Source organism: Anolis sagrei, chromosome 3 (assembly GCF_037176765.1).
Source record: "Anolis sagrei isolate rAnoSag1 chromosome 3, rAnoSag1.mat, whole genome shotgun sequence".
Lineage (NCBI taxonomy): Eukaryota > Metazoa > Chordata > Lepidosauria > Squamata > Dactyloidae > Anolis > Anolis sagrei.
In genome coordinates this window covers 129,595,058-129,621,106 of record NC_090023.1, presented here as the reverse complement: position 1 = coordinate 129,621,106, position 26,049 = coordinate 129,595,058, and the positions used below count along the sequence as shown (strand labels likewise).

The window sequence follows — 26,049 nt, the reverse complement described above, 5'->3', positions numbered from 1 at the left end:
ACCGGGGGCTCCAGTCCAAACCTATGAGGGACTATGAGGGACTTTGAAGGACTCCCCCACGCCAAGTGAATGACAGAACGTAGCGCTGCGTGTTGTTTTCTTTTTGGAAGCGCCTCTTGGGGCTGGCTCGCGCTGCTCGGGAGGCGAGGGGCGTGGTGTGAAGATGGGAGGGGGCGGGGCCTGGGGGGAGGGCGGGGAAAGGGGGCGGGGCCATAGCAGCGGGGGCGTGGCGTGCGCGCGGGGCCGGGCGGGGAGCGCCGTCCTGGGCCAGGTAGAGGCGCGGCGCGAGCCCGGCGAGGAGGAGGAAGGCGGCGGCGCGGCGCTCCCTTCTCCTTCTGCTTTTGCTCCGGATGGCGACGCGGGTGCTGAACATGGGCGCCCGCCTGGGCCCCGTCGAGGAGCCCGTCTTCGCGCAGCTCAAGCCCGTCCTGGGCAGGGAGGCGCCCCTCTTCGCCGGCAACGAGCAGGACCTCAAGCCTCCACCGCCAGCGCCGCAGGAGAACGCCACGGAGGAGATGGCGCAGGTGAGGCGGCCCCTGAGCATGGGCAGAGGGAAAGAGGGAGGAGGAAGAGAGGGTGAGGAGGTTCGCCCAGCCCCCTCCGAAGGCTCCCTCCTGGGCTCGGGCGGCATGTCCTTGGGGCGCTCCGTGAGGGGAGGCGCGCGCCCACGCCTCGTGCCGCTGGCTGCTCCCTTTTCCTCCTCCTCCGCCTCCTCCTTCTCTTTCCCGGCACGAGGAGGAGTGGGCGGAAGGGCCCCGGACGCCCCGGCAGCTGCTCCTGCTGCTCCTCCGCGCCTCGCGCCTCGCCCACGCAGCGCCCTTTCCCGCGGAGGCTCCGCGCGACTCCCGGCCTCCCTGCTCCTGCCCCACAAGCCACCCGCCAACAGCTGGAAGAGCTAAAAGGGGAACGCGAGGGACACACTCCCACTCTCTTGCACTCTTATATGCGTATATATAGGGAGGGGGGGGGATAGAAAGTGTGTGTGTGCATAGATAGATGGATAGATAGATAGCATGCACAACGGTTTCCATTTGGAACCAGTCCTGAGTTGCTCCATGTGGGCCTTTATTTTGGTGGACAGTTCTTCTACACCAGGCATGGGCCAACGTGGGCCCTCCCTCCAGGTGTTTTGGACTTCAATTCCCACCATTCCTAACAACCTTATGCCGCTTAACCGGCTGAGGGGAGAAAGGAAGGGGCCTGGTAGGAATTGTGGGAGTTGAAGTCCAAAACACATGGAGGGAGGGCCCACGTTGGCCCATGCCTGTGAACACACCCGTTTCACTTGCAAGGTGTGTGGATGTATAGATTCAACACACACACAGAGTAGAAAGCTCCCGGCTTGATTCCTACCAGCTGTTAGAAATTGTAGGAGTTGAAGTCCAGAATACCTAGAGGGAGGGCCCAAGTTTGCCCATGCCTGTGAACACACCCCATTTCACTTGCAAAGTATAGATTCAAAAGATACATACATACACACACACACATAAATAAATAAATATATAGACACACACAATAAAAATTATATCAGCTTCCACCATGATGTCAATTTAGAAAAGGTGTCAGTCCTGTTTGAATTGAATCTTAATTTAATCCTAGCACCTTAGGCTGTATGGGGAATTTTGGACTGTTTATATACACACACATACACATATGTATACACACACACAGTAGAAATTAGATCAACTCATAGTTTGATGTCATTTAGAAAAGATGTGAATCCTATTTGAATTGAATCTTAGTTTAATCCAGCACTTTGGGCTGTATCGGGAATTTTTGGCTGATTTTAATGTTACGGCTTATAATATGGCTATGTAAAGACTTTCCTATTTGAAACAGCTTTGAATTGAATCCTAGCACCTTGGACTACATGGGAAAATTTAGGCTGATTGTAATGTTATGGCTGTTGCTACGGAGCATTCAGGGAACTTATGCTGATATTTTTTAAATTTTGTGTTGCATTGTATATTTTAAAGATGATGTGGAGCCACCTTGGGTCCACCTGGAGAAAGGTGGCATAGAAAGGCCTGAATTAATAATAATTAATAAGGGCTCACTTGTAAGTCCTTGGTGTGTTTTTATGTATTATATATATATATATATATATATATACACACACACACATACACACACACACCTCTTGTAAGCCCTTATTGTGCTCACATACCTATGGCTGTGTGTGTGTATATAATACACACATTTCTCTTACAAGCCCTTATAGTATATATATATATATATATATACACACACACACACACACACACACACACACATATACACACAGATATGGTAAATAAAGGCTCACATATCTATGTATGTGTGTGTATAATGTATTATATATATATATATATAATACAATACACATTTCTCTTGTGAGTCCTTATTGTAAAAAAGGGCTAACAAATTTGTGTGTGTGTATACACACACTTATTTTGCAAGCCCTTATTGTGGTAAAAAAGGGCTCGCATATTTATCTCTGTGTGCGTATATAAATACATATATTATATACACACATATTTCTCTCACAAGCCCTTATTATTACAGTAAATCAGGGCTCACATAACTATGTATGTGTCCATATATATACCCATTAAATAAAGGCTCACAAGTAAAGTGTGTGTGCACGCATGTATCTATTTCCTTCAGATTTTCCTGCTCCTTGGCAGGGGGTTGGACTGGATGGCTCATGAGGTCTCTTCCAAACCTATGATTCTATTTATTTTTTTATTATGTTTATTTATATCCTGCTTTTTTCCATATGGAGACTCTAAGCGGCTCACAACTAAAAGCGTTTCGATACAATTTGAAATATACAAATATGAAAAGAGTATTACACAAAATTAATATTAAAACAGTCCAGGTTAAAATTATAAAGGCATGCATGCACATACACGCAGGCAGGCAGTTCCCAAGTTACGAACAAGATAGGTTTCTTCTTAAGTTCAATTTGTTTGTAAGTCAGAACAGTCACTTTTTAAAAGCCTAACTCCAGGGAAATATTTACACTTTTTAAGCTTTGGATAGCAAAGGGAAGGGTTAACACTCCTGTGGCGTCCGTTTTGTTATCTATCTGTGCTCCTGCTCACCTCACTTTCCGTCTCTGACAATTGGATTTTGAAAAAATTTAGCTTGTTGTGGGAACAAGGGCTGGTGGTAAACTTTCAGTGGAGACACATTTATAACCCGCCCTCTCTCTAGGAGTGAATTTCCCTTCCTAGAGATTAATTTCTCTCACTTCCTGCTGTCTCACCCCCATTCTTAACTACAAGTCGTTTGTAAGTTGAATGTTTGTAACTCAGGGACTGCCTTTATATTATTCTTTCCTCCAAATACAGGATAGCCTTTCTGGGGGTAACATGAGTGGAAAATCCCACCAGTGGAGCAACCCAAAGCTCTGTTTACAGCGTTGTATACGCATATATGTTTGGGATTTTATAGGTTTTGTCAGTCTTTTAGGTTTTACTGTATTTCTTCAATTCTAAAACACGCTTTTTGTGTATTTAAACATCTCTAAAAATGGGGTGCATTTTAGACTTGCAGGTGTCTTTTCATGTGTTTTTGTTGTGGGTACTGAAATTAGGGTGTGTCCTACAATCATTGGCGTCTTACAGTTGAAGAAATAAGGTACTATAAAATGACATGTGTGTTTGATGGCATGCTAAAAAGGAACTGCAAGGGCCATCCAGTATGCAATGCATTAACACTCAATCAAAGCACTCCCAACAGATAGCCATCCAACCTCTGCTTAAAAGCCTCCAGAGAAGGAGACTCCTACATTCTGAGGCAGCGTAGTCGGCTGCCAAACAGCTCTTACTGTCAGGAAGTTATTCCTAACGTTGAAGTGAAATCTTTTCCCCCCTGCAATATGAATCTATTGCTAGAGCAGCAGAAAACAAACTTGCCCCCTAAATATTAAGCTTGAATTGATTTGCGAGTGGACTGTATTAAAATGATTTGGGCAGGGAAGTGTGTGTGCAAAAAGCAAGGAACGTTGGTTTCAGCTATACTTCTCTCTCTCCCCGCTTCCCCCAAATACATACATATATATATGTGTGTGTGTGTGTGTGTTTCTGTCATCAAAACAAGCAACATTGGGGTTGTAAACAAGATCTGGAAAAAGTCGCCTGGCATGTTAGGGCAGATTGAGAGCAGAGACAAGAGGGCTGCTGTTCCTCTTTTTGGGTGAGGGCTTTCTGGTGGTGGCTGTGGCTTCGGAGACACTCTGAAAATAAACTTATTTCTCCAATGTTCTGTTGGTCAGCAGACCCGCACTTCAGCGGCGTGGTATGGAAAGGGTTCTGGCATGAATGGACTCTTTACAGAGCAAGGGGGAATGTAGCATTTGCTCACTGGAGAGTGCATGATAAATGTTTTACTGATGACTGTGCCTGTAATGTATCAGGCTGCTTCCACCCACAGATTCTCCAGTACTTCTTAGCTGGTTAAATGATCCCCACTTTACCTTGTAGCAAATAAAGATATCTTCTAGGATAGAGATATATGCATATGGATGTGTGTTTACTGGGGCTGTAATGTTAGAAAACCCTGGCTTCACTTCGAGACAGGTGAAGGCTTGAAAAAGCTCTTGAAATCCAGAGGCCTAGAACTAATGGCATCTTTTGGGCAGAGGCTGGCGGAGTTATTTGGACTACAGTTCCCAGAATTCTCTAGTCATCTTGGCTAATAGCTGTACTGGATGTGGATTCTGGGATGTGTGTTCCAAAGAGAGCCAGCACAGTGTAATAGTTTGAGTATTGAATTATTGCTGAGGGTTCAAATCCCAGTTTGGCCATGGAAACCCACTAGATGACCTTGGGCAAGTCCCCTTTTTTCAGCTGCAGGGGAAGGCATTTGCTTATGTCCTCTGAACAGAACTTGCCAAGAAAACTCCATGATATTGTCGAAGGCTTTCATGGCCAGAAACACTGGGTTGTTGTAGGTTTTTTGGTCTATATGGCCATGTTCTAGAAGCATTCTCTCGTGATATTTTGTCTTCATCTATGGCAGGCATCCACTGAGGATGCTTGCCATAGATGCAGGTGAAACATCAGGAGAGAATGCTTCTAGAACATGACCATATAGCCTGTAAAACCTACAACTCAACTCCATGATAGGTTTGCTTTAGGGTCGCTACAAATCTAAAGGCACAGCAACAATGTTGTCAACTCCTGCTTTCTAGTACAAATCAGTTGTTCATTTTGTGAGTTATCAGCAGAACATCATACTGAATTTTAGATTCTTTTCATGCATGATCAAATTTGTTTGCCAAATGAAAAATATGCCTGTCTTTGAAACATCTTTACACCACAAGTTTGCCGCAATCTGGTATTTAACCTTTAGCATTTAAGATAACTGAAAGCTACAGTACAGAGTTTGGAAATGAGGGGTTTCGACAAAATGGCCCATGTGGTCTCTTCCAACTCTATTATTATTATTCTATGATTTAAGGCTTTTAATCCAAGGTGGTAAGAAACCTGTTCCCTACAAACTTCCTTATACAAAACTAGGAAGTTGGCAGGCAGGTTACTTACTAGATTTCTGTCTACCAGGAACTATTTTGTATGGAGGTAATACTGAACCACTGCTTGTAAAACCAAGTATTCACATTGATTTTAGCCTGAGATGAGACTTGATATTCTTCAAGAAGCAGCTTACAAGTCATGACATTCAAAACTTCGAATCTGGTTTATTTCATAGTATTTGTAACACCTGCAAGGTCAAGATTTATAAAATCTTTAAAACAGCAACATTAAGTTGCTTTCAATTGCTGCACAAGAGTCCAGGAAAAAGAAACTGTTCTATATTTTAGTCTAATATCCATATTAATCTTCCTTCTTTGTAAAATTACTTCTGATTTTTTAAAAAAAACCTCTTGACTTGCCTGTTGTTTACTATGCCTTAATTCTTAATGAGGGAAATGAAAAGAAAGCTTGTGTACGTGAAAGCCCTTATTAAAACCACATCACTAGTGTTTAATTATAACTCCGATGACATGATATACTTGATGTGAACTAAACACTTCTCTATATAGTTGTAACATAGCAGTTGGCAGACTTTGAAGTATGACCAAGAGATTTTATTGAATATTTTGGACTTGTGTTTACTGTGGCAAAACATTTTTATTTTGTATTGATACTTATTTTAGAAAGGTTATTTTGGTCTTATTCAATCAGCTGCCCCACCTTTTGAAGTAGCAATTGTAAAAAATGCAGATGGCACAATCCACCCGAAATCAAGCATTTCTAATCTGCCTTGATCTCAACAGGAGAATTAAGCACATGCTTCAATCTCTCCTGTTGAAATCCAGAAGTCATTGCCTCCCTTTATTTTGACTGGAACATGTCCACAGTTTTCTTGTAGTGTTCTTGGCTAACATAATTCAATATCCCAGTCCTAACAAATTTCTTGGAAGTAAATCCATTTGATTTTACAGAGACTTTTCAAACAGATGACTGTATTAGGCTCAGGACTTAATTTGTATTTGGGCTCAGGCCTAGTATATTTTTGTATTGCTGAAGCTTAATCTCAAATAGATGAAAAGTGCCCTTGGCCAGGTTCAAGTGGGTACTACGTTTGGACACCTCTTAGGTTTACCACATATCCAAGATTAGGAAGAATGGCTTTTAGGCTGAATTTGTGTGTGTGTGTGTCAGAAGCAACTTGAGAAACTGCAAGTCACTTCTGGTGTGAGGGAATTGGCTGTCTGTAAGGACGTTGCCCAGGGGATGTCCAGATGTGTTACCATTCTGTAGGAGGCTTCTCTCATGTTCTCGCATGACAAGCTGGAGCTGATAGACAGGAACTCACCCCACTCCCCAGATTCAAACTGCTGACCTTTCAGTCAGCAGTCCTGCCAGCACAAGGGTTTAACCCATTGCACCACTGGAAGCTGAAATAACTAGAAAAGTTATAGTTATACAGACTAGAATTTTTTTTAGCATATCAGAGATTTATATAATCTGTTGGGATTCTTTTCTATAAATTGCCTAAAAATAACATTTTTTTCTCTTTGCCCTATTTGTTCTCATTCAGGCACGGTGTGAAATGGAGAAATATCTGACAGGCCAACTTCCCCTTGTTCCAGATCACAAAAAGTACCGACGAGACAGTGCCTCCGTTATTGATCAGTTCTTCACCAACAGTGAAGGGGTGCCTTATAGTGTCAACATGAATCTGTACCTTCCCGATATCACCCAGCTGAGGACGGGCATGTACAAGTCACAGAGACCCCCGGTTACCCACATCAAGACAGAACCCGTCACTGCCTTCAGCCACCAGAGCGAGACGGCTCCTCCGGCCCCAAACCCTACCCAGGCACTTCCCGAGTTTACAAGTATCTTCAGCTCCCATCAGGCTCCAGACATGAACAATCTATTCATTAAACAGGAGCTCCCCACTCCCGATCTTCACCTTTCCATCTCTGCTCCCCAGCAAGGCCAGCTCTATCAACTCCTGAGTTCTCCGGATTTAGACATGCCAAACCCAGCAACCCAAGCTGCGGTGATGGACTCCCTCAACAATGTTTCTATGTCTTCTGCCATGGCAGGCCTTAATACGCTGTCCTCTGCTATGCCACAGACAACAATGAAACCGTTCCATGGGCTCCCGCAGTGCACATATACCATGCCAAACCAGTTCCTCCAGCAACAAGCCACTTACTTTCCTCCTTCTCCTCCAAGTTCAGAGCCTGGGAGTCCAGACAGGCAAGCGGAAATGATGCAGAATTTAACCCCTCCTCCCTCTTATGCTGCTACAATTGCTTCCAAGTTGGCAAGTCACAACACCAATTTGCCCCCCAACATCTCAATGAATTCACCGCCTGTTCCAGCTGCCAGGTACAACAGGAAGAGTAACCCAGACTTGGAGAAGAGACGGATTCATTTCTGTGATTATCCTGGTAAGCCTTGGGGGGTGCGGAGAAGAGAAAGTTGTTGTTCAGTGACAGATGTGGCTTAGTAGTAATTAACAGTGGCACTACCACAACACTAACACTTGAAGAAAAAAAAGCCCCATACACAATGAATCCATGTAGTATCAATCTGCAAATCCTACAATTGATTCCTTTGTTCTTCACTCTACAAGCTAAACATAAACATAGTTTGTAGAAGTCTTGTTTTGGAAAATTGTTCAGTAACAGAATACTAGTTACACATACCAAAATGTGTGCATTTTCTTTTAAAAAATAACAACGTTACCATAAGGTTGTGCAGCCTAACAAAACTTCGGGCTACTTTTGGGAACTGTGGAAACTAGAATTGTTCTTGGACAGTACTGCTTTATGCAGGTGTGAAATTGCAAGTTTCAGGTGCCTTCTTTTTCAGAGAAGCAGTTCCTCAACATAGAAACTTAACTTGTAAAAAAATCCAGCCTATAACATCTCTAATGCATTTTCTATATGCAGAACTCTAAATTATTGGGGGCCAAGGGAAAGTTCAATTTAGTTATTCTCCTTCCTGTGCTGCTCATCCCGAAGTGATGTAATCCAAGTCCAGAGATCTACTAGGTGTTTGGTGGTTAATGGCCATTCTCTTCCCCACCCTGATGCTCTCAAATTGTTGAACCACAGGTTCTATTTTTCCTCACCATACTATCTGGGGATGATTTGAATTGTTACCCAACCAACATGATTGGAGGACATTAGTATGGTGGCTGGCTTAGCTCACTGGGGAGATAGAGGACAACGTGTTCTTTTCATCACATAGTGAGTAGGGATGGGAACATGTCACTTTCCAGATACTGGACTGTAACTTCATTCATCCCTGACCAGCATAGATAATGTTTAGGGATGACAGGTGCTGCACTACTGACAGGATACAAGTTTCCAATTTCTACCCTGGAACAAAGCTACTTCACCCTCTGCAAAGCTCTCCTTTTGCCCACTTTTTCTATGAAAAATCCTATACCTGTGTCCAGTATGTTGTGTATTTTCAAGTTGATTGGCAATGTATGGTGACTCATTTCATTGGGTTTTCATGGGCAAGAAGTACTCAAAAGTTTTTTTATTGCCATTTCCTTCCTCTGAATCACAATCCACCTGGTTTTTGCTGGTGGTCTCCCATCCATGTATTAACAAGGGCTGACCCTGCTTAACTTTCAAGATCAGATAGGATCAGGTGCCTTTAGGATATTGAGGCCTGTTATGTCCATTGTACAATATCACATATTATGGAGAGTAGTCCTTCCATTACATGCATTTCCCAAGGTATTTAGATGGTAAGAGTACTAGTCATGGGTAGGTACCTCTGCAGATACAGCTGTAGGTGTCCTCTTATGGCCCAGGTGCAGTATTTCCCCATCTAAATCTTTCTTTCTTACAGTAGAATAGGGATGGGGGCATTTTGGATTTCATCTCCCTAAGGCCCAGTCTAGCATGACTAGTAGCCTGGGATTATGGGAGATGTAGTCCAAATGTAGTCCAAAATTCCTGGTAGGCAAAAGGTTCCCACTTGTTATAGAGCCCTGTCCTCTAAAGCCACCGAACCGTTTTCAGACATAGTAGAATTGCAAACAACACAATATGAGAGGGCGGAGTGCATTTTTGATTCCTTGCCATAAATCGCCAATTAATATGATATGCTGATTTTGTTTCTTTAAAGTCATTTTTGCGTTATTTTTAAAAGTATAATTTGGCATTGGTAAAGGAAGTAAAAATGAGGAAAAGTAATATAAAATCTTAAGAAAAATGTTAACACTGTGCAACTTAACAAACATTGATATTGAATTGGAATAAGTTCTAGCTGATAGTGTGAGAAATATGTATGTATGTATATATGGACCTATCTTCTATATGCCAGTACTAAGAGCTGTCCTTTGCTGTTAACCGAGAGTGGAACATTCTATATGACATACCAGAGTTTTGAGTAACTTTCTTAAAATAAAACAGTGCTATCAATTAAAACTACTGCTAATATTTTGGTGATCATGCTGAATCTTAATGCTTTCTAGCTAGAAACTCCTCCACCCCTGATTTCTCCTTTCATTTTTTTTTGTCTTAGGTTGTCAAAAAGTGTATACAAAGTCTTCCCACTTAAAAGCGCACCTGCGAACCCATACTGGTATGTGTTTACTATGTTTCTAAATGTCCTATAAATATAAATTGGCCATCTTTCTTTCTCTGCTTTGCTTGAAAGGCTTCACTTGGTTTGCTTCAAGCTGAGAGTTATAAATCAACTAAACAGAGTGGTTAATAAAATGAAAACTGACACTTTTGAACTTCTTAAAATACAGAGGTTTAATTTGGGCAGAAATAAATACTCCTTGTTAAAGTCCTATCATTCTTCCCCCTCTTTAAACATTTACAGCCAAATTATGCTGTGATTTGGTCGAGGTTGTCCTGCCTGTTTTGCAGTGTGTCCTTTCAGGATTTTTTTATTCCATTTACATACAGTGAAGTAATTAGTCTTAACTAAACTGAGGTTACATTCCTATAACATTTTCCTGGGAACAGCATTTTCTTGGGCTCATCTCTGTGTAGATAGATAGTTATAAGATTGCACTATAAAATTTTCTGTTTTGTAAAAATTAGATTCCCAGCATTTGTGTTTTGGTTTTCTGACTGAGGCTGCTAAACTTCTGTTTCCGTAGTAATATATCTTGGTAAAAATATTTTAAGATAATTAGGCTTTTTTGTGATCTCTGGTCTCCCGTCCCCTTTCCCAATTCAAATATGAGTAACTATTTTGAGTGCATGAATAATTGTGAACCATGTGCATTTTCTGAGTCAAGTCTGTTCTGAATAATATTAATCTCCATTCAGATATAGTTAATTTTTTTCCAGTGATTTGTTCTCCAGCTCCTGATAGTGTTGCAGTTCACATTTTCTCTAACATCTCTAGAGAAATGGATCTTCATTGGTTCGAAGCGTAGAAGGCTTTGTGTAGATCTTGAGGTTTAAGGTTTCTTAGCTCACTGTTGGTCCAACTTGAGCAATTAAAATATTTTGTCTCAAGAAGTGTATTGAAGGAAGTAATTAATTAGTGCTGGAGCTTGGATGCAAAATATCTTTCATTCAATCCCAGACTTCTCTTGAAAGACGTGGAAAAGACTTTCCACCCCAAATAGGCTAGTGATCTATTTGAAGTGTGGTAACTTCTTATGACTTCTTATAAAGCACAACACCTAAAAATGTTTTCAAAAATTCATTTTGGCAGAAAAACTATTATAGAGCTTTGCAAGGGTCCTGCATATCTGGACTATATAGAAGAAGCACAGGTTGTTACGTTTATATGCATGTAAACATTTTGCATTTTCAAAACAGGGTTGATGCTTTCTTTATTGTGGTAGTTTGTATGTACTAGGCTTCTGGTTGAAATGGTTTCCTTGTCATTGTAAATAGCAAAAAACAAAAAAACAAAAAACTGGATAAGAAATCAAGCAAAGTTCTGAGACTCATTTCATCTATGAAACAAGGGCTTGCATTCAGTGATTGCTCATTGTTGAAAGGCTGAATATCTCCAGGCAAAAGTGTTACTATGGAAATGCAGTTTTGATAAACCAAAGTAGTTATCTCTAAAAGAAGCAGCCAAAAGGCACTCAAATGTTAAAAAGCAATCATTGTAGAACAAGAAGATTAAAATAGTTTGCAGTGTGAATATAAAGCAACCCCTCCACCCCGAAATTGCCGCCCACCGTACTTCTCCATGATGTACTAATGTGGTCTTGCCTTCCTCCAATTCAGTGTCTGTTGGGTAGGTGAATGCCTGCATCTATGGGGGGTGTGCTAATGTGTGCACACATCATCCAGCTGTTCCCAAAAAGAGAGTGAGCAAGTACAGAACTATCTGTTCTCTGAAAAACATGTCCAATTCTCTCTGTGTGTTTGTGTGTTAAAGTTGCCTATTGAAATATGGTGACTCTGTTAATTTCATGGGGTTATCTTAGGCCAGGAATACTCAAAGGTGGTTTTTGCCAGTTCCTCCCTCTGAAATGCAGTTATAGCGCCTGCCATTGATTGGTGGTCTCCCATCCAGGCACTAACCTAGTACTAATCCTGATTAGCTTCCAAGATCAGATAGGAGCTGGTGCTTTTAAGGTAGAGACTAAGTCACTCCACACCACTTCCAGACTGTAAAAGAGTTCTGCTAAGAAATGTGTGTTCTCTCAGTGTTGCTGGACAGCAAATCATGAGGGATGATTGAAGTTGCAGTCCAGCAACATCTGAAGGGCTGTACATTTAACAGTAAAATATAATTTATTTATTTATTTATTTATTTAGGGCTTTTTACATCCCATCCTAGAAGAGTGAACTATTTCTTCATGCTATACTCAAGGGTTTGACTTTCCACTAATTTGCCAATCTGACTTGCTCAGTATCATTTCAAGACGTTGTTAGAATTCACCTCGACCAGTATGGCCAGGTTGTTGGGGGTTATAATACGACAAGATTTGGAGTGTAACGGGCTGTCTCTGTTGTCATAAAAGGTTTTTAAATTGTCTTTCTTAATGTACATGGGACAGATAAATAAAAAGTTAACTCCTTAAGTTATTTGGTTCTTTTTCTTTAAGTGTACGCTACTTAAGCATGATTATGATCATCATCAAACCTGGATAGTAAATTTAGTAATCAACAATTTTCCAGTTAAGTTAATGAGAAATTGCTGTAAGCTTTATTTCAAATTGTTGTTTGAAGAGCAGGATATACATTTGCTAATAATGTCATTGACATCTCACTGCTATGGTAGGAGAAGCTTAGATTTGAAAAGTAAAAGCATCATTTTTAACTGCATGTGGGTCCAATTCAGTAATCGAAACTACTCTGAGATATATAATCTACATTTAATATCTAAAGTATATTATTTCTGGTATGCCTCCCACAGTGTGTCTGTCTCTATATTAAAGACTACTGCACTTGCTTATTTGACATTTTTGGTGAAAGTACAAAAAAAAAGCATTTCTGCACATTCCAAGGAACAAAAAATAATTGCATTATGCAAATATTTTCAAAACTATGTTTCCTGGTTGCTCCCAATGATGCATGTCACATAAATAATAAACTGAAAGCATAATCAGCTGAAAGTATATGAAGTCAAATGTTGAATCTGTTATGCGATAAGTTTACCCAGAAGGGTCGGAAAAAACCAGTGTACCTTAATTAAGAAGTGTAATCTATCTGTTTCTGCAAAATATACTTTCGGTCTATGTGTTCATTTTACTTCATTCTGTACTTACAAAAAAGTGGTATTTGTGAACACTATAGCTTGAGAGCTTTAATATATGTAGGTCACGAAATGCAGGTTATTAAAGTTTTGTGTGATACTCTCGCCAATCCCCTTAGGGGTTTAAAAGACCTGTTTATCTGGCTCAACTTGTTCTGTAGTATCTATGGAGGACCACTGGTTGTTTTCTCTCTTCCTAGCAATCCATCTTAACCTGACTCTTATCCACTCTTTTTGGCAATCTGTCACTTAGAAATACCAGGAAAAAAGCAAGCCTGTAGCGGCAATGAACATTTTGAGAAGTCAAAGCAAGACTGTATGCCTATTATTTAGAAAGCCTGTGCTTTTTCATAGTATTTATTTAGCAACCTGCCTCCACCTGAATGGCTTTTGGTGAATTTAATGACATTCTTTTCAGAGCAAACGTAAAGGCAGCAGCAGTGGTGAGAGATGGAATGTGGGCAGCAGCAACGGCCTGTCTTTCCATTCAGATAGGAGCAAGTTGGCAGGATTTATACATTGCAAGAAATAAAGAAATTGGCAAAGGCTCATGAAAAACGTACAGCTCACTTGGGGTGTGGGAGTGGTAGGAATGGACTCTGAGATAGCATTTTTGGCAATGTACAGAGTGGAGGTGCTAGCTTCAGTTAGATGGTTTCTGTAGCTGTAATGGAGACTTCATTTGCAAATATGCACAGTTCTATCTCTGATGCTTGATATCATTTTTGCAGAACACCTAAATGCTCTGGAGCTGGCTAATTGGTAGCTTTACCAAATTAACACTTAGATTTCAGTGGTCCATATATCAGGATCTAGTGACTTGAAACTCACTTTTATTTAAAAGGTTATCTAAGCAGGTTACTGCAGTGGTGATTTCTTCATAATTCTAAAATGATTGACTTTCTGAAAGCTAAATTGTGATTAGCAGTTATGGACAGCATTTTTACTAAGGCAGTGAGTTATGTTGAGGAGAATGCTGGTCTAGTCCCCCTACTCTGCCATGTAATTTGGCCAGTGACTTTAGACCAGGCATGGGCAAACTTCGGCCCTCCAGGTGTTTTGGATTTCAACTCCCACAATTCCTAACAGCTGGAGTTGAAGTTCAAAACACCCGGAGAGCCAAAGTTTGCCCATGCCTGCTTTAGACCATTGTTTCTTGATAGGCTGTAACCTTATGTATACTCCACTTGGTAGTTATCCCTATGAAATATGGTGGGGCTTGACTTAGAGTAAGTGTTTGTGAAAATAACTTTGTTGTAAAAATTAAATGAAATAATTGCATCGTCAACATAGTGAGTTCCTAAGGCAGTGGTTCTCAACCTGTGGGTCCCCAGATGCTTTTGCCTTCAACTTCCAGAGACCCTAACAGCTGGTTAACTGGTGGGATTTCTGGGAATTGTAGGCCAAAACACCTGGGGGCCCACAGATTGAGAATCACTGCGCTAAGGTAATTTACCAAAGCTGGTAAGTCCCTGAGTTTCAAACAAATGACTCATAGTTAAGGACGGGGTGATGCAACAGGAAGTGAAATAAATCTGCCCCTCAGAAGGGAAATTCACTTATGAAAGAGTGATAAGGGGAAAAGGTGTCTCCTCCACTGAAGCTTTCTCACCAATCCTTGTTTCTACAACAACCTTAAATTTTCAAAATCCAATTACCACAGGGATAGAAAGTGAGGTGAAATCTTCTGAACAGGGGCACAGTGCAAAATAAACACCATGGGGTGTTAACGCTTCCCCATGCTATCCAAACCTACAAAACACATATTTTTGGCTGGAGTTACACTTTAAAAATGTGCCTGTTCCGACTTACATATGACTGCAACCTAAGAACAAACCTACAGAACCTATCTTGTTCATAACTTGGGGTCTGCCTCTATATGAAAAGATGGCAGGGTATTGTTATACCTCTCATTTACCAAAAGTGTATTAGAACTCTCTTCTTCTAGCCACTTCATTTCTCCCAAGTATAAGGAAATTCTGCCACTGGTGAGCTGTAGAAAACACAAGGCTTTTTAATATGTCAAAATGTAAATCTTGATTTGATTTAGTATTTGAAAGCCAGTTATTCCCACGGGCTAATAGAACTTGGAAAATATGGCTTTCAAGTCCCCATTCAGCCACAGGCATTTTAAAAACACCAGCCCTAAATATTTTAAGATTTGATTTGAAAAATTACTTTTTTGAAGGATTACAGCTCCCAGAACCCTCTAACTGGAATAACTTCTAGCTGTGGATTCTGGGAACTATAGCTAAAAATAATTAGTCTTTTTTTTTTACCATTCTCTTCTTAATATATGATATGATATGGTATATATATCTTAGAACAGAGATGAGGAACATATGGTTTTTGAAGTAGTTTGGTCTAGAGCCGTGATTGTGAACCTATGACACATGTGTCAGCACTGACACACATAGCTATTTTTGATGACATGCGGCCACATGCGGCTGCATACAGGGAAGTACACCTTATAATTCCATCCTTAATTTTGTAAAAGGCTCTACAAATTTAACATCTGCACGTTTGAGCATTGTTCACTCCATAACTCAGCATGGAATATATTTTTCTTATTTAAACTATAAATATTGCAAAATTATGGGGTTTTTTCTCAAAGTTGACACCCCACCCAAGTTATGCTCTAGTTTTTGGCAAATTTTGACACACCAAGCTCAAAAGGTTCCCCATCACTGGTCTAGAGTTTTCCCAGTTCCTTAATACAGGTTGTGCTGGGTGTTATTGGTGGGAGCTGTGAGGCAAGATATTGGAAAATACCAAAAGCCCTTCTCTCTTGTCGTTGAAAAATGCCTGACTTTCTTGTATTCTACCTGAAACTAAAATATATTTTTCTAAAACACATACCAGCAGCCAGAAAAGCTTTCTTCTCTTGTTTTAAGCATGGGAATAAATTGAGTTTCATAAGTGGCATTATGCAATCATCATAATTACGATAAAAATACATGTTATAGGCTGTAGTACCATAAACCTTCAGCAATTTGGCATTATCAGCTTGGTGCCTGACTTGACTTTGCTTGCCAGAAGCCAATAAAAGGAAGTTAATTATATATATTTTTCATAAATAGTTAACTTTTCTGCCATGGTATTTGTGCACACTTTAAAAAATACAAATACATCAGACGTCAAGGCTGTAGCCCTAAATAGCTGTCCAGTATTTATGCCAACTGAAAAAATATCAGCCGGACTTCCTGGAACAATATTTCCAAGCCCCAACTCCGTACGGCTTGTGGGATTGCAGCTTCCATCATCTCTCATATGTATAGGATGAGTCTGATGGGCGTTGTAATCCAGCAGCCTCCAGGGAACTTCTCCATTGACTCCGGTTCTAGGCTAAGTAGAGCCTACTATCTACCTTTTGGGGTAAACCAGAAGTTTGCATTGTAATCTTAGCTTCATTCTGCTTGCTTCCCTGCAAGACTACTATCTTCTCACATGGAAGATGCTCTTGAGAGGCCTCTTGGTTTTCCCCACACAGAGAGAGCTTCTGAGCAGACATGTCCTTTGGTCACATGCCTGCTTTGCCATTAATAGGTCTCCAGTTAATGCTAGAAACTATTTTCATCTATCTATAGATATAGCTTGTATTTGCTGTTGGGGAGAAATGGATGCCCCTGAATACTTCAAGGGAAGTGGAATCTCCGTAACAAGATGCACACAATCCAGCACTTTTTAAATGAAGGCAGGCAGTCTCAAACATCTCCTTCTCCCTGACAGTCTCAGGTTTAGTTTTTGGGGTTTGGAACCAGTTGCTCTTTAAACCCATAAAAGGAAATGATTAAGAGACAGTACTGAGTGAAAAGACTTGGACAGGTGCTAGAATCATACCTATTTTATTGCTTTATTTTGCTCCCAAACATTATGTGCAAGTGCTCAGAGGCAGAACCCTCTCTGAATAGTTCTTCCTTTCCTGATTCTGTTTTAGGAATAGGATAAGGACTTGGGGGATGTCCCAGAGTCACACTTGCCTTATAACTTAGCAGGGTTTGGACAGTAATTTTTGATTGCAAGTCCCATGGTCCGCCCACACCCATCAAGCATATCTAGTGGCTCTGCTGCTTGGGGTTTTGGTAGTCCAGAAATACAATTTTCCTAAGTTTGGCTGAGCAGTAGTTTGGGTTTTTCCAATATCATCAGTTTATGTTTCAAAAACCTATACATTTTTGTTAATCATGTCTCTATAACTTGAATCCATGTGCTAATGCATATATGAATGTAAACACTGAATGCCAGAATGTGGGTCAGGATGGGATAATCTCTTCTTTTGAATCTTGATTTTTGAAAAAAAAACCCACCTTGTTTTCAGTACTCTTTTTTCTTCACATGCTTTGATCTACTTTGCAACTTACCGTTTCTCACAACGATTGTCTTCCTTACTTGTATTAGCCTATTAGTTTTCTCATTTTTTGCTCTTCCCCATCACTTCCTCTTTCTTTGTTCATTTGTGAAGTGTTGAATGAGGAGATGTACAGAGACACACTTAAAGTTTTAAATTGCGAGCCTTTGTTGTAGTTATCTATCCTGCTGCCTTTGACTGTAAACTTCTCTTTTCTCCCAGCATCCACAGGCAGGCAAGTAGCAGAAATCCAGGCACATGTCAAGAATACTCACAATATATTCATTGAGACATGCATCCTGTTGGGGTTTTCTCTGTTTTATTTATCTAAGTCTCAAAAGAAAGGGTAGCAAAGAGCATGCACACAGAGAGCTGGGCATGATGCAATCAATCTTTCTCTCGGTTATCTTCTTGGAAGCAACAACAGCATCTAAGTGCTAATGTGCTAAAACAATTAGCTAGAAGGGGCTAATCTTATGAATGTGTCCAAGCAACTTAAAAAACACAGATATGAATTACAGTATGTCTGGCAGTAGCTGCTCCTCTAGTGTGAGCACAAATTCAGATTTTTTTTCAAAAAAATCAGATTTCTTTGAGGACAGGATCATTAATTGGTGCTGAGGCCAAAGGAAGAACATATACATGAGCTTCCTGGTTGATCATCCAATATTCTGAAGTCAGAATATTTGTTGGTGAGAACTAATGTTGTGAGGCAGAAGCAGTGTTGTATTAGGACTTGGGAGAACAAGATGTGAAACTGCATGAACCATGAAGCACAACTCTGTGTCCTTGGGCTGGTTTCTCGGATTCATCTACTTCAAAGGATTGTTGTGAGAGAAGAAGTATATATGTATGTTGACTCGGGATAGTGGGACTAAAAAATGCATCAATAAATTTAGTAGAGTAGTCTTGACAGTAATAATAAAATATGTGGAACTTGATCAGCAAGGCCATGAATGTGTATAAATTTCCCTCATTCTAAGTCTCAGAATGAGGGAATATGGAATGGACTAGTAAAAGTAAAGGTAAAGATTTTCTGTTGACATTACGTCTAGTTGTGTCTGACTCTAGTGGTGGTGCTCATCTCCATTTCTAAACCAAAGAGCCGTCGTTGTCCGTAGACGCTTCCAAGGTCATGTGGCTGGCATGACTACATCGAGCGCCGTTACCTTCCCTCCAGAGTGGTACCTATTGATCTCAAATTTGCAAGTTTTCGAACTGCTAGGTAGGCAGAAGCTGTTGGCTAACAACAGGAGCTCTCCCCACTTCCCAGATTTGAATCGCCGGCCTTTTGGTCAGCAAGTTCAGCAGCTCAGCAGTTTAACTCACTGCACCACCGGGAGCTCCCTGAATGGAGTAGTAGAGGCGAAAGCCTCACACTTTCAAAGTACTGTATGGAGGAAGAGTTAGCAGACATTCTTACAACAAGCATTTTTGGAGAATGGACTAGTACATTTTCCAAAAAGGCTTCTTGTAAGAATGTCTGCTAACTCTTCCTCCATACTTTGAAAGCGTGAGGCTTTCTCCTCTCAGTTAGCAATAAAAGATTTGACTTGTGTGCTTAAGGGTTGAGAAGGTTTTTCACTGGCTATTAGTAATTCATGATTTTGAGATGGCTGTCTCTTAAAACAAAAAGACACAGCCCCTCCCCCCATAACAGGGTGAAAAATGAAACAAAGGTTATTATATGTACATTATTATACATAGATATATATATCTATACTTGTTTCGTTGTGGATGGGCACAGAGGGCTCGTATTTTGTAGATCCTTTCATTCCATTCAAAACTTACTAATCTCTAGGCAATACATATACACAAAAGTTAATATACATGCGTTATTTATCTATTTTGACACAAAACACATGAGGATGAACACAAAATCATGCTGAAAATGCTCTTGGGGACAGAACTGGTGAATAGTAAAGATAAAATAGCTACTCAGAATTCAGAAATGGATCATCCCCATGTTTGATTGGCCTTCCTTTCTCATTTGTATCTAGTTACTAACTTAGAAACCAATGTTTTTGTTTTGGGGATAGGAGGCTTATCGAGCCATTCGTGTAGATCATTCCTGTTTGCCGACATGGATTGAACAGTGCCAGCTATAACGAGGCCGAGGTTTTGCATTTTGCTTTTCGTTCTTAAAACCAACAAAAATGTTTTTAATTAAATGCCTGATATATCTCCGTTGAGCATGTCACTTGGTCTCTCAGGGGGATTAAGTAAGCTTCAGTTCCAGGATATTTGATGACTGATAAGAAATATTGTTGCTATCTGTAAACACAGTTTATTCTGAAAATGCCTAACATGTTGCTCTCCCTCCCTCCCTCCCTCCCTCCCTCCAGATTTGGCTTTTGAGTCACAGGAATTGCCAACAACAATGATTTGGTAGGGGGTCTCATAATTGTAGCTAATATTTGAAGTGCTCTATGGACAATTGGGATTTGCCTGTACTGTATCCAGAACTTGGAATATTATAATTTTGGATTGTCACTCCCAGCCTGACCATGCTGGGCATCATACCCCAAAGTAGCAGCTTTCCCCACATCCTTGTGTAAAGTGTGTGAGTTGTTTGCTGTGTGCTTGCCAACCTGCATTTTACATTAAAGAGATAATAGAAATAATTACATTAGAATATAAGTTAATCCATTAAGAGAAATATTTCTAAAGCCCTTAGAAAGGTAATATCTGTATTAGAGGTAGTGAAATAATACCCTGAGAGAGTGCAGAATAGCAGTGTGAGTGTTGGAGTTTTGATTCTGGGAGACCAGGGTTTGAATCCCCCCCCCCCATCTCCTGGCATGGAAACCCACTCGTTTACCTTGGACAAGTCACACTCTCTCGGCTTCAGAGAAGGCAAAGGAAACATCTGCTGAACATATCTTGCCAAGAAGCCCCTATGATAGATTTGCCTTACGCCTGCCGCAAGTCAGAGCCAACTTGAAAGCACGCCCCAACAAAATGGTGCCATAAATTATTCAGTGTTGTTCATCAGTCTGGATATTCGCCCTACATGTCGAATTTTGCAGACATAATAGGATTATTTCCCAAGGTACGAGACAGACATCAGCATTAATTTAAACAGGTTATATTAGCTGCTCCTTTGTTCAAAATAAAATATATGATAGTTACATAGTTCTGTCTGAGGTCAACCTAGAACATTCATATACTAAAGTATGAGAAGACATGAGAGAATTCAGGTTTGATTTGCTCTAGGACTTACTGATTTGTCGTTTTAGCAGTCCCAAGTATCCATAGAGCTCTTTTCCAGAAATACAAATTAGTACATTAGTAAAGTTAGTGATCCATTGACTGAAGGATTTTTCCTCTTATCTCTTTCAAAATGGAACTTCTGCCGCTTTCTTCTTTTTTGTTTCGGAATAAAGATTTTCCTCCTGAATGACTAAATGTAGTTCTGTCCAAAGCACATACTAATCACAAGGAAAATGTTGTGATGATACAACAGTGGGCACAGTGTTTCTAATGAATGGGTGTTCTGGGCTTGGGAAAGCATTCAATCAAGTCTTTAAGTTAGTCTTCAGAGTTCTGAAAATGCCAGCTAGGTGATACCTAGCATTAGTAGGCTTCCTATCCTGTGAGATGTCATTAAATATATGTATATGCAGTGATTGCTGATAAAACGTTTTATTCAGTGTTCAAACGGATTGTATTTTGCTTAGGTCAGAGTGGGATTTTATCATTAAGGTTCTTGGTGTGTTGAACCCTTGCGAGTTAGTGGTTTCTCAGACTAACTGTACGAACACCACTATTAAAACTGGGAGAGAGGGAGTGTTGGGGTGATGGCTTTTAGCCTAGAAGTGCCATCTTTGAAGCTTGAAGTGTGAGAATGGCAGAGCGCAGCTGAGCAGCTGTGGAACCCATACCATATACAAGGGAAACGTACTCCCCTTATATAGGACATATAAATACACATGCCAGATGGTGTGGATTTATTACAGATCCCCTTTTTAAATTTTGACAGTCTTTTGTTTTTGTATGACTGGTGAAAGAGACTGCCTTTGCTATAAGTGGGAGATTGCTCCTGCCCGTGGCAATTTTCTAGTCCTATTTTAGAGATGGGTCTTTCACTGCACAACAACTCACAAAACACCGAATTTGTCATGGGAGAAGAAAGCTCTGTATGTTTTTGAGCAAATATCAACTAGACCAATGATGAAGCCAGATTCCCTGACCTCTCCTCTCTACAGCAGCACATGCATCCCCTGAAATGCTGCATAAAGGACTAGGGCCGAGCGACATTGAGGCCCCTTCTACACAGCTGTATAAAATCCACATTGAACTGGACTATATGGCAGTGTGGACTCAGGCTGCTTCCAGACAGCACTTAAATGTATGCTGAAGCGGGGTTAAGAAACCCACTTATGCACACGTTTAAGTCCCCACACCCCCCCCAAACCCACGCTTTCCTGGAGGGTTTCTAGAGGGCACCCAAACACCCACCCACCCCTGAAAGCCCATAAAAATTAAAAGAACTTACCTAGCTGTCATTAAAGTACTTCTGGGGTCCTCCTGTTTTGTAGAAATGACACACCAAGAGACAGGCGAGGTGGTGAGGAGCAATTTTTCTCCCCCCCCCCCCTTGCTTGTAATTTCTATGCCTCAGGACAACTCCAGAAGTACTTTAAAGGTGGCTGTGTACATTCCTTTAATTTTTTGAGGGCTTCTTTTGGGGGCTTTGGGGTGGGGGTTGGTGTCTTCTAGGTTTTCTGTGAGGCGGTTCTCAGGCCCAATATACACTGGGCCCATAACTGTAAGGACTCTGATCTTATTAAAGATCCAGGTCTTACCAGGTATCAAATTTATTTGGGACAAAGCAGGGTTTTCCTACTTTTTCTTGAATTAATTAGATTTTATTGGAAGCACTGTTTGGACACCTCCAGTAAAAGTGTGCAAACTTGTGTTTTGGGGCCCTGTCTGGATGGGTCCTCAGATAATCTAGTTCAAAGCAGATATTGTGAATTATATGCCTTGATATTCTGAAAGACAGGGAAAGGCGCAGAAATGTCACTCCAGAAGACGGGAAAAGACAGTAGGGAATGGGGTAAGAAAGTTTTCTCCATTTTCCCCTGCTTCCCTCATTCCTGTCTGAAGTCCTCAGTTTAGAAGGAGAGATGGAGATATGTTGACCAATAGACGGCCAGAAGAAGATGAAGACTGAGGAAGGGAACAGAAGTTGCACAAATGAGTCAGTTACCCTCATCTGCTTCTTCTTTGTGGAGAACACAGTGTACTATCTATGAAAGGTAGTGCAAACTTGCCTTTATCAATAGAATAAAGTTCCCCTTTATCTGTCCTTGCAGGTCAGTAAATTATCATTTTGTTGGACTGTTTGTAGAAGTATGCTGCTTTCCGTGCTTGAACTTGTTTTGTTACAAACTCTTTTGAGTCCTTCCTTTCTTACTCCCCTAGAAAATAAAACTCCACCCTGTGAATCTATTTTAAAACAAGTTCTTTTTTAAGTGTAAAAAGAAAACACAGTACTGACCATACTCTAGGAATAACAGTGTTGAATGTTGGCCTGGAGATGCATGCATGGTCTGGCAGTCAATTGCAGAGCAGGGGAAAGACAAGCAAATGTTTGTGTTCTGTTCCACCCAATGCAGAAGAAGGAAGAGTCCAAGGTATTTGATACTTCAATCTAGCACGCAGCCAGGTGCTGCTAAAAAAAACTAAACCTTGAAGTCAACTTTCCTAATGTAATGTTTAAAATGCCAGTAGGAATGCTGCAGGATAAAGTGAGAGTGAGAACTATTCTGAGTCGGTGAAAGCTATTCCCTACCACTTCGGATACATTGCTTGCATTCCTTTAAAATTTCTGCAACAGCCCTGTATTGCAAGCCACTATACTCTTCCCATATTGTGGTGGTCATAGTTGTGGACAAAAGGGCTGGAGCTCTGAAACTATAAGCATAGTGGGTTGCTTTAGTAGAGGTGGGATTTAAATCAGACACATCCAGTTTGCTGTCTGTTTCTCAATGTCTAGAAGCTACTTTGGTAAGAATCCTTTCAGATGTTTTGTACTGTAAAAGCAGCCATACAGAAATAAACTGGCTTCATATGTTCATTTTCAACCTGGAGGTGCTAAACATTTGATTTATTTGAAACAAGATGCTTTACAGGATCACATATCTTTAATTCCACAAGCTTTACAAATTTGCATTAAGAAGATACATCCCCCGCCTCAAGTGGCTTCCATAGTTTGGAAAAATTGGTGGGAGTTGTGGATGGAAACACCAGATGAAAGTTCCCTGTCTTGCCGTAAAATGTGAGGCCTCAGTTTTGCACCATCAACTTGAAAAAGTGAATTTGCCACTTCTACATAAGCCAAAATCCCAAGAGGAACTGGGGATTTTATATCTCTTGGGATTGAGGCCACACAGCTGACCCAAACCCTGCACTTTTGAAGGGGGATGTGGTTACTTGCCCTCCTGGATTGCCCCATAAAATTGCCAGAAGCTCGAAGAAAGCTTCTGATTAATCAAAATGGCATGGCGGGAGGTTTGGAGAAGGGGGGATTTTGACGCATCTGAAACTTTATTTGAGGAGTCTGGGCTTGCAGCCAGGCCCTCCAGTAAGTTTAGGGGGCAAACAGGGCTGGTAAGGGAGGGTGGGGTACCATTCCACTCCGCCAGGCTCTTAGAACCTGAAGAACCAGGATAGCAATGAGGATTGATCCCCGGGATCATGAAATCCAGTCCCAGGAGTCAATCCCGACAGGCCCAGCACCTCAACAGATCCGGACCTTTCACTTAAAAAGACCTTTCAGCGCGTTCCAAGATTGGGCAATTTGGAAGGCGCTGAACAGACTGTGCTCAGACACCACAAGATGCAGAGCCAACCTGAAGAAATGGGGCCACAAAGTGGAATCCATGACATGCGAGTGTGAAGGAGAGCAAACCACAGACGACCTATTACAATGCAACCTGAGCCCTGCCACACACACAATGGAGGACCTTCTTATAGCAACACCAGAGGCACTCCAAGTGACCAGCTAATGGTCAAAGGACATTTAGTATAATGCCAAGTTTTTAAACTTTGTGTTTTTAAAACTGTACCCTTGGTTTGCTTCTGACACGATAAAGAAATAAAAGTAAGAATCCCTCAGCAGAATCTTCTTTCCCTAACATGATGCTCTACTGATATTTTAGGCTATACCTCTCATCATCCCTGATCTTTAACAATACTGATTGAAGGGTAACGGGGACGACAGTTCAAAAGTGTAGTCATTACATGGGGAGATGCTTGTCATTTGAAGAGTTATTTTAGACCACACTTCCCATAATTTCCCAGACAACATGGTTATCGGTTCTGCTGCCTGGGGTTTCTGGGAGCTGTATTCCAAAATAGTTTTCCAAGCTCTGGACTCTACTTGGGGCAGAGGCCTGATTCTTATTTCTGTTGCTCTGTAAAGTATGATATGTGTGGACATGCATCTAGTGTAGCTGTACTAGATGTCAAATAGATCAAATATTTAACTCTTCATGGTTGAGCAAATAAACATATGAAACAAGGTTTAAATAAGCAAGTATTGTTAGGAGGAGGGAACCCAGAGAGAAGTTGTGAGTAAAGGTGGGGTCTTTTTCTGATCCCTGCAATGCCCTTTTCTCATTACTCTTCCTCTAAGTACCTGATTTCCCCTACTTCCAGTTCCAACTTCAGAGATTTTGTTTGTGCCAAAAATACTAAGCAAACAAATACACACCCTATTTCCTCTCGAAATACTTCCTTAAAAACACAATACTTGCTTCAACATAGTGTAGGTAAGTATTTCTATTCATCAAACTGACATTTCTGGTCACGGAACCCTGTCTTCTTCATTTATTGGTAGAGTTTGACCACCCCTGACAACATCCATTGTTGATAAAACAACATCCTAGCAGAAATTATGATATCATTTTCAGGGCAAAGCATGAAGCATATTTTTAGGCTATCTCAGCATGGTTTAGGAGCTGAAACTGAGGACAGTCAGTACCATGGCACCAAGAAGATATATTTATGAGCTGTATGATTGGATGCTGCATGAAGATGGACGATCTGGACTCTGCCTCATTTATCTCAATGATACATCAAACGGAGGATTTGTGTTATCTGTAGCAGCAGTAGTTGCTCAATAAATAGAATTAGATGACAATGATTATTATTTTTCCTCCCAGTTTCCTTTTCTTATCTTGTATTGTGTGGTCTTGTTCTAAACTGGTTCCAAGCTAAATGTTGGTGTTCAACCAACAATTTTATATAAATGTATTCCACAGGTTTTCCAAATCTTTACTACAATAATACTAAAACAAATCTCCTTTCTAGATGGGATACGTATGAGCAATGTCAACGACTTAAAATACTTTTTGTGATTGATTCGAGCCTAAAAAAATATTTGAAATTGTGAGATTGGATGAAGATGATGCAAAAATCAAATTAAATTTATGGGGAAGGGGGAGGGGGGGCTGTTGAAACATAACTTAAAAGGAAAGCAGTTCTGTTTTCCCAGAAGTGATGTGTATAATATTTCTGGCTTGGGAAGAAAGAGCC

At 40.8% G+C, this 26,049-nt stretch overlaps 1 protein-coding gene across 1 annotated transcript in view; it reads left to right on the top strand.

Moving 5' to 3' along the window:
* The first annotated feature begins 235 nt into the window (after positions 1-235).
* Positions 236-26,049, top strand: part of KLF5 (KLF transcription factor 5) — a 40,106-nt gene continuing 14,292 nt past the window's right edge. Inside the window, exons 1-3 of the mRNA XM_060769419.2 lie at positions 236-524; positions 7,033-7,897; positions 9,996-10,055. Coding sequence (XP_060625402.2) covers positions 351-524; positions 7,033-7,897; positions 9,996-10,055 — 1,099 coding nt within the window. The 5' untranslated portion in view covers positions 236-350. The remainder of the gene's footprint in view (positions 525-7,032; positions 7,898-9,995; positions 10,056-26,049) is intronic.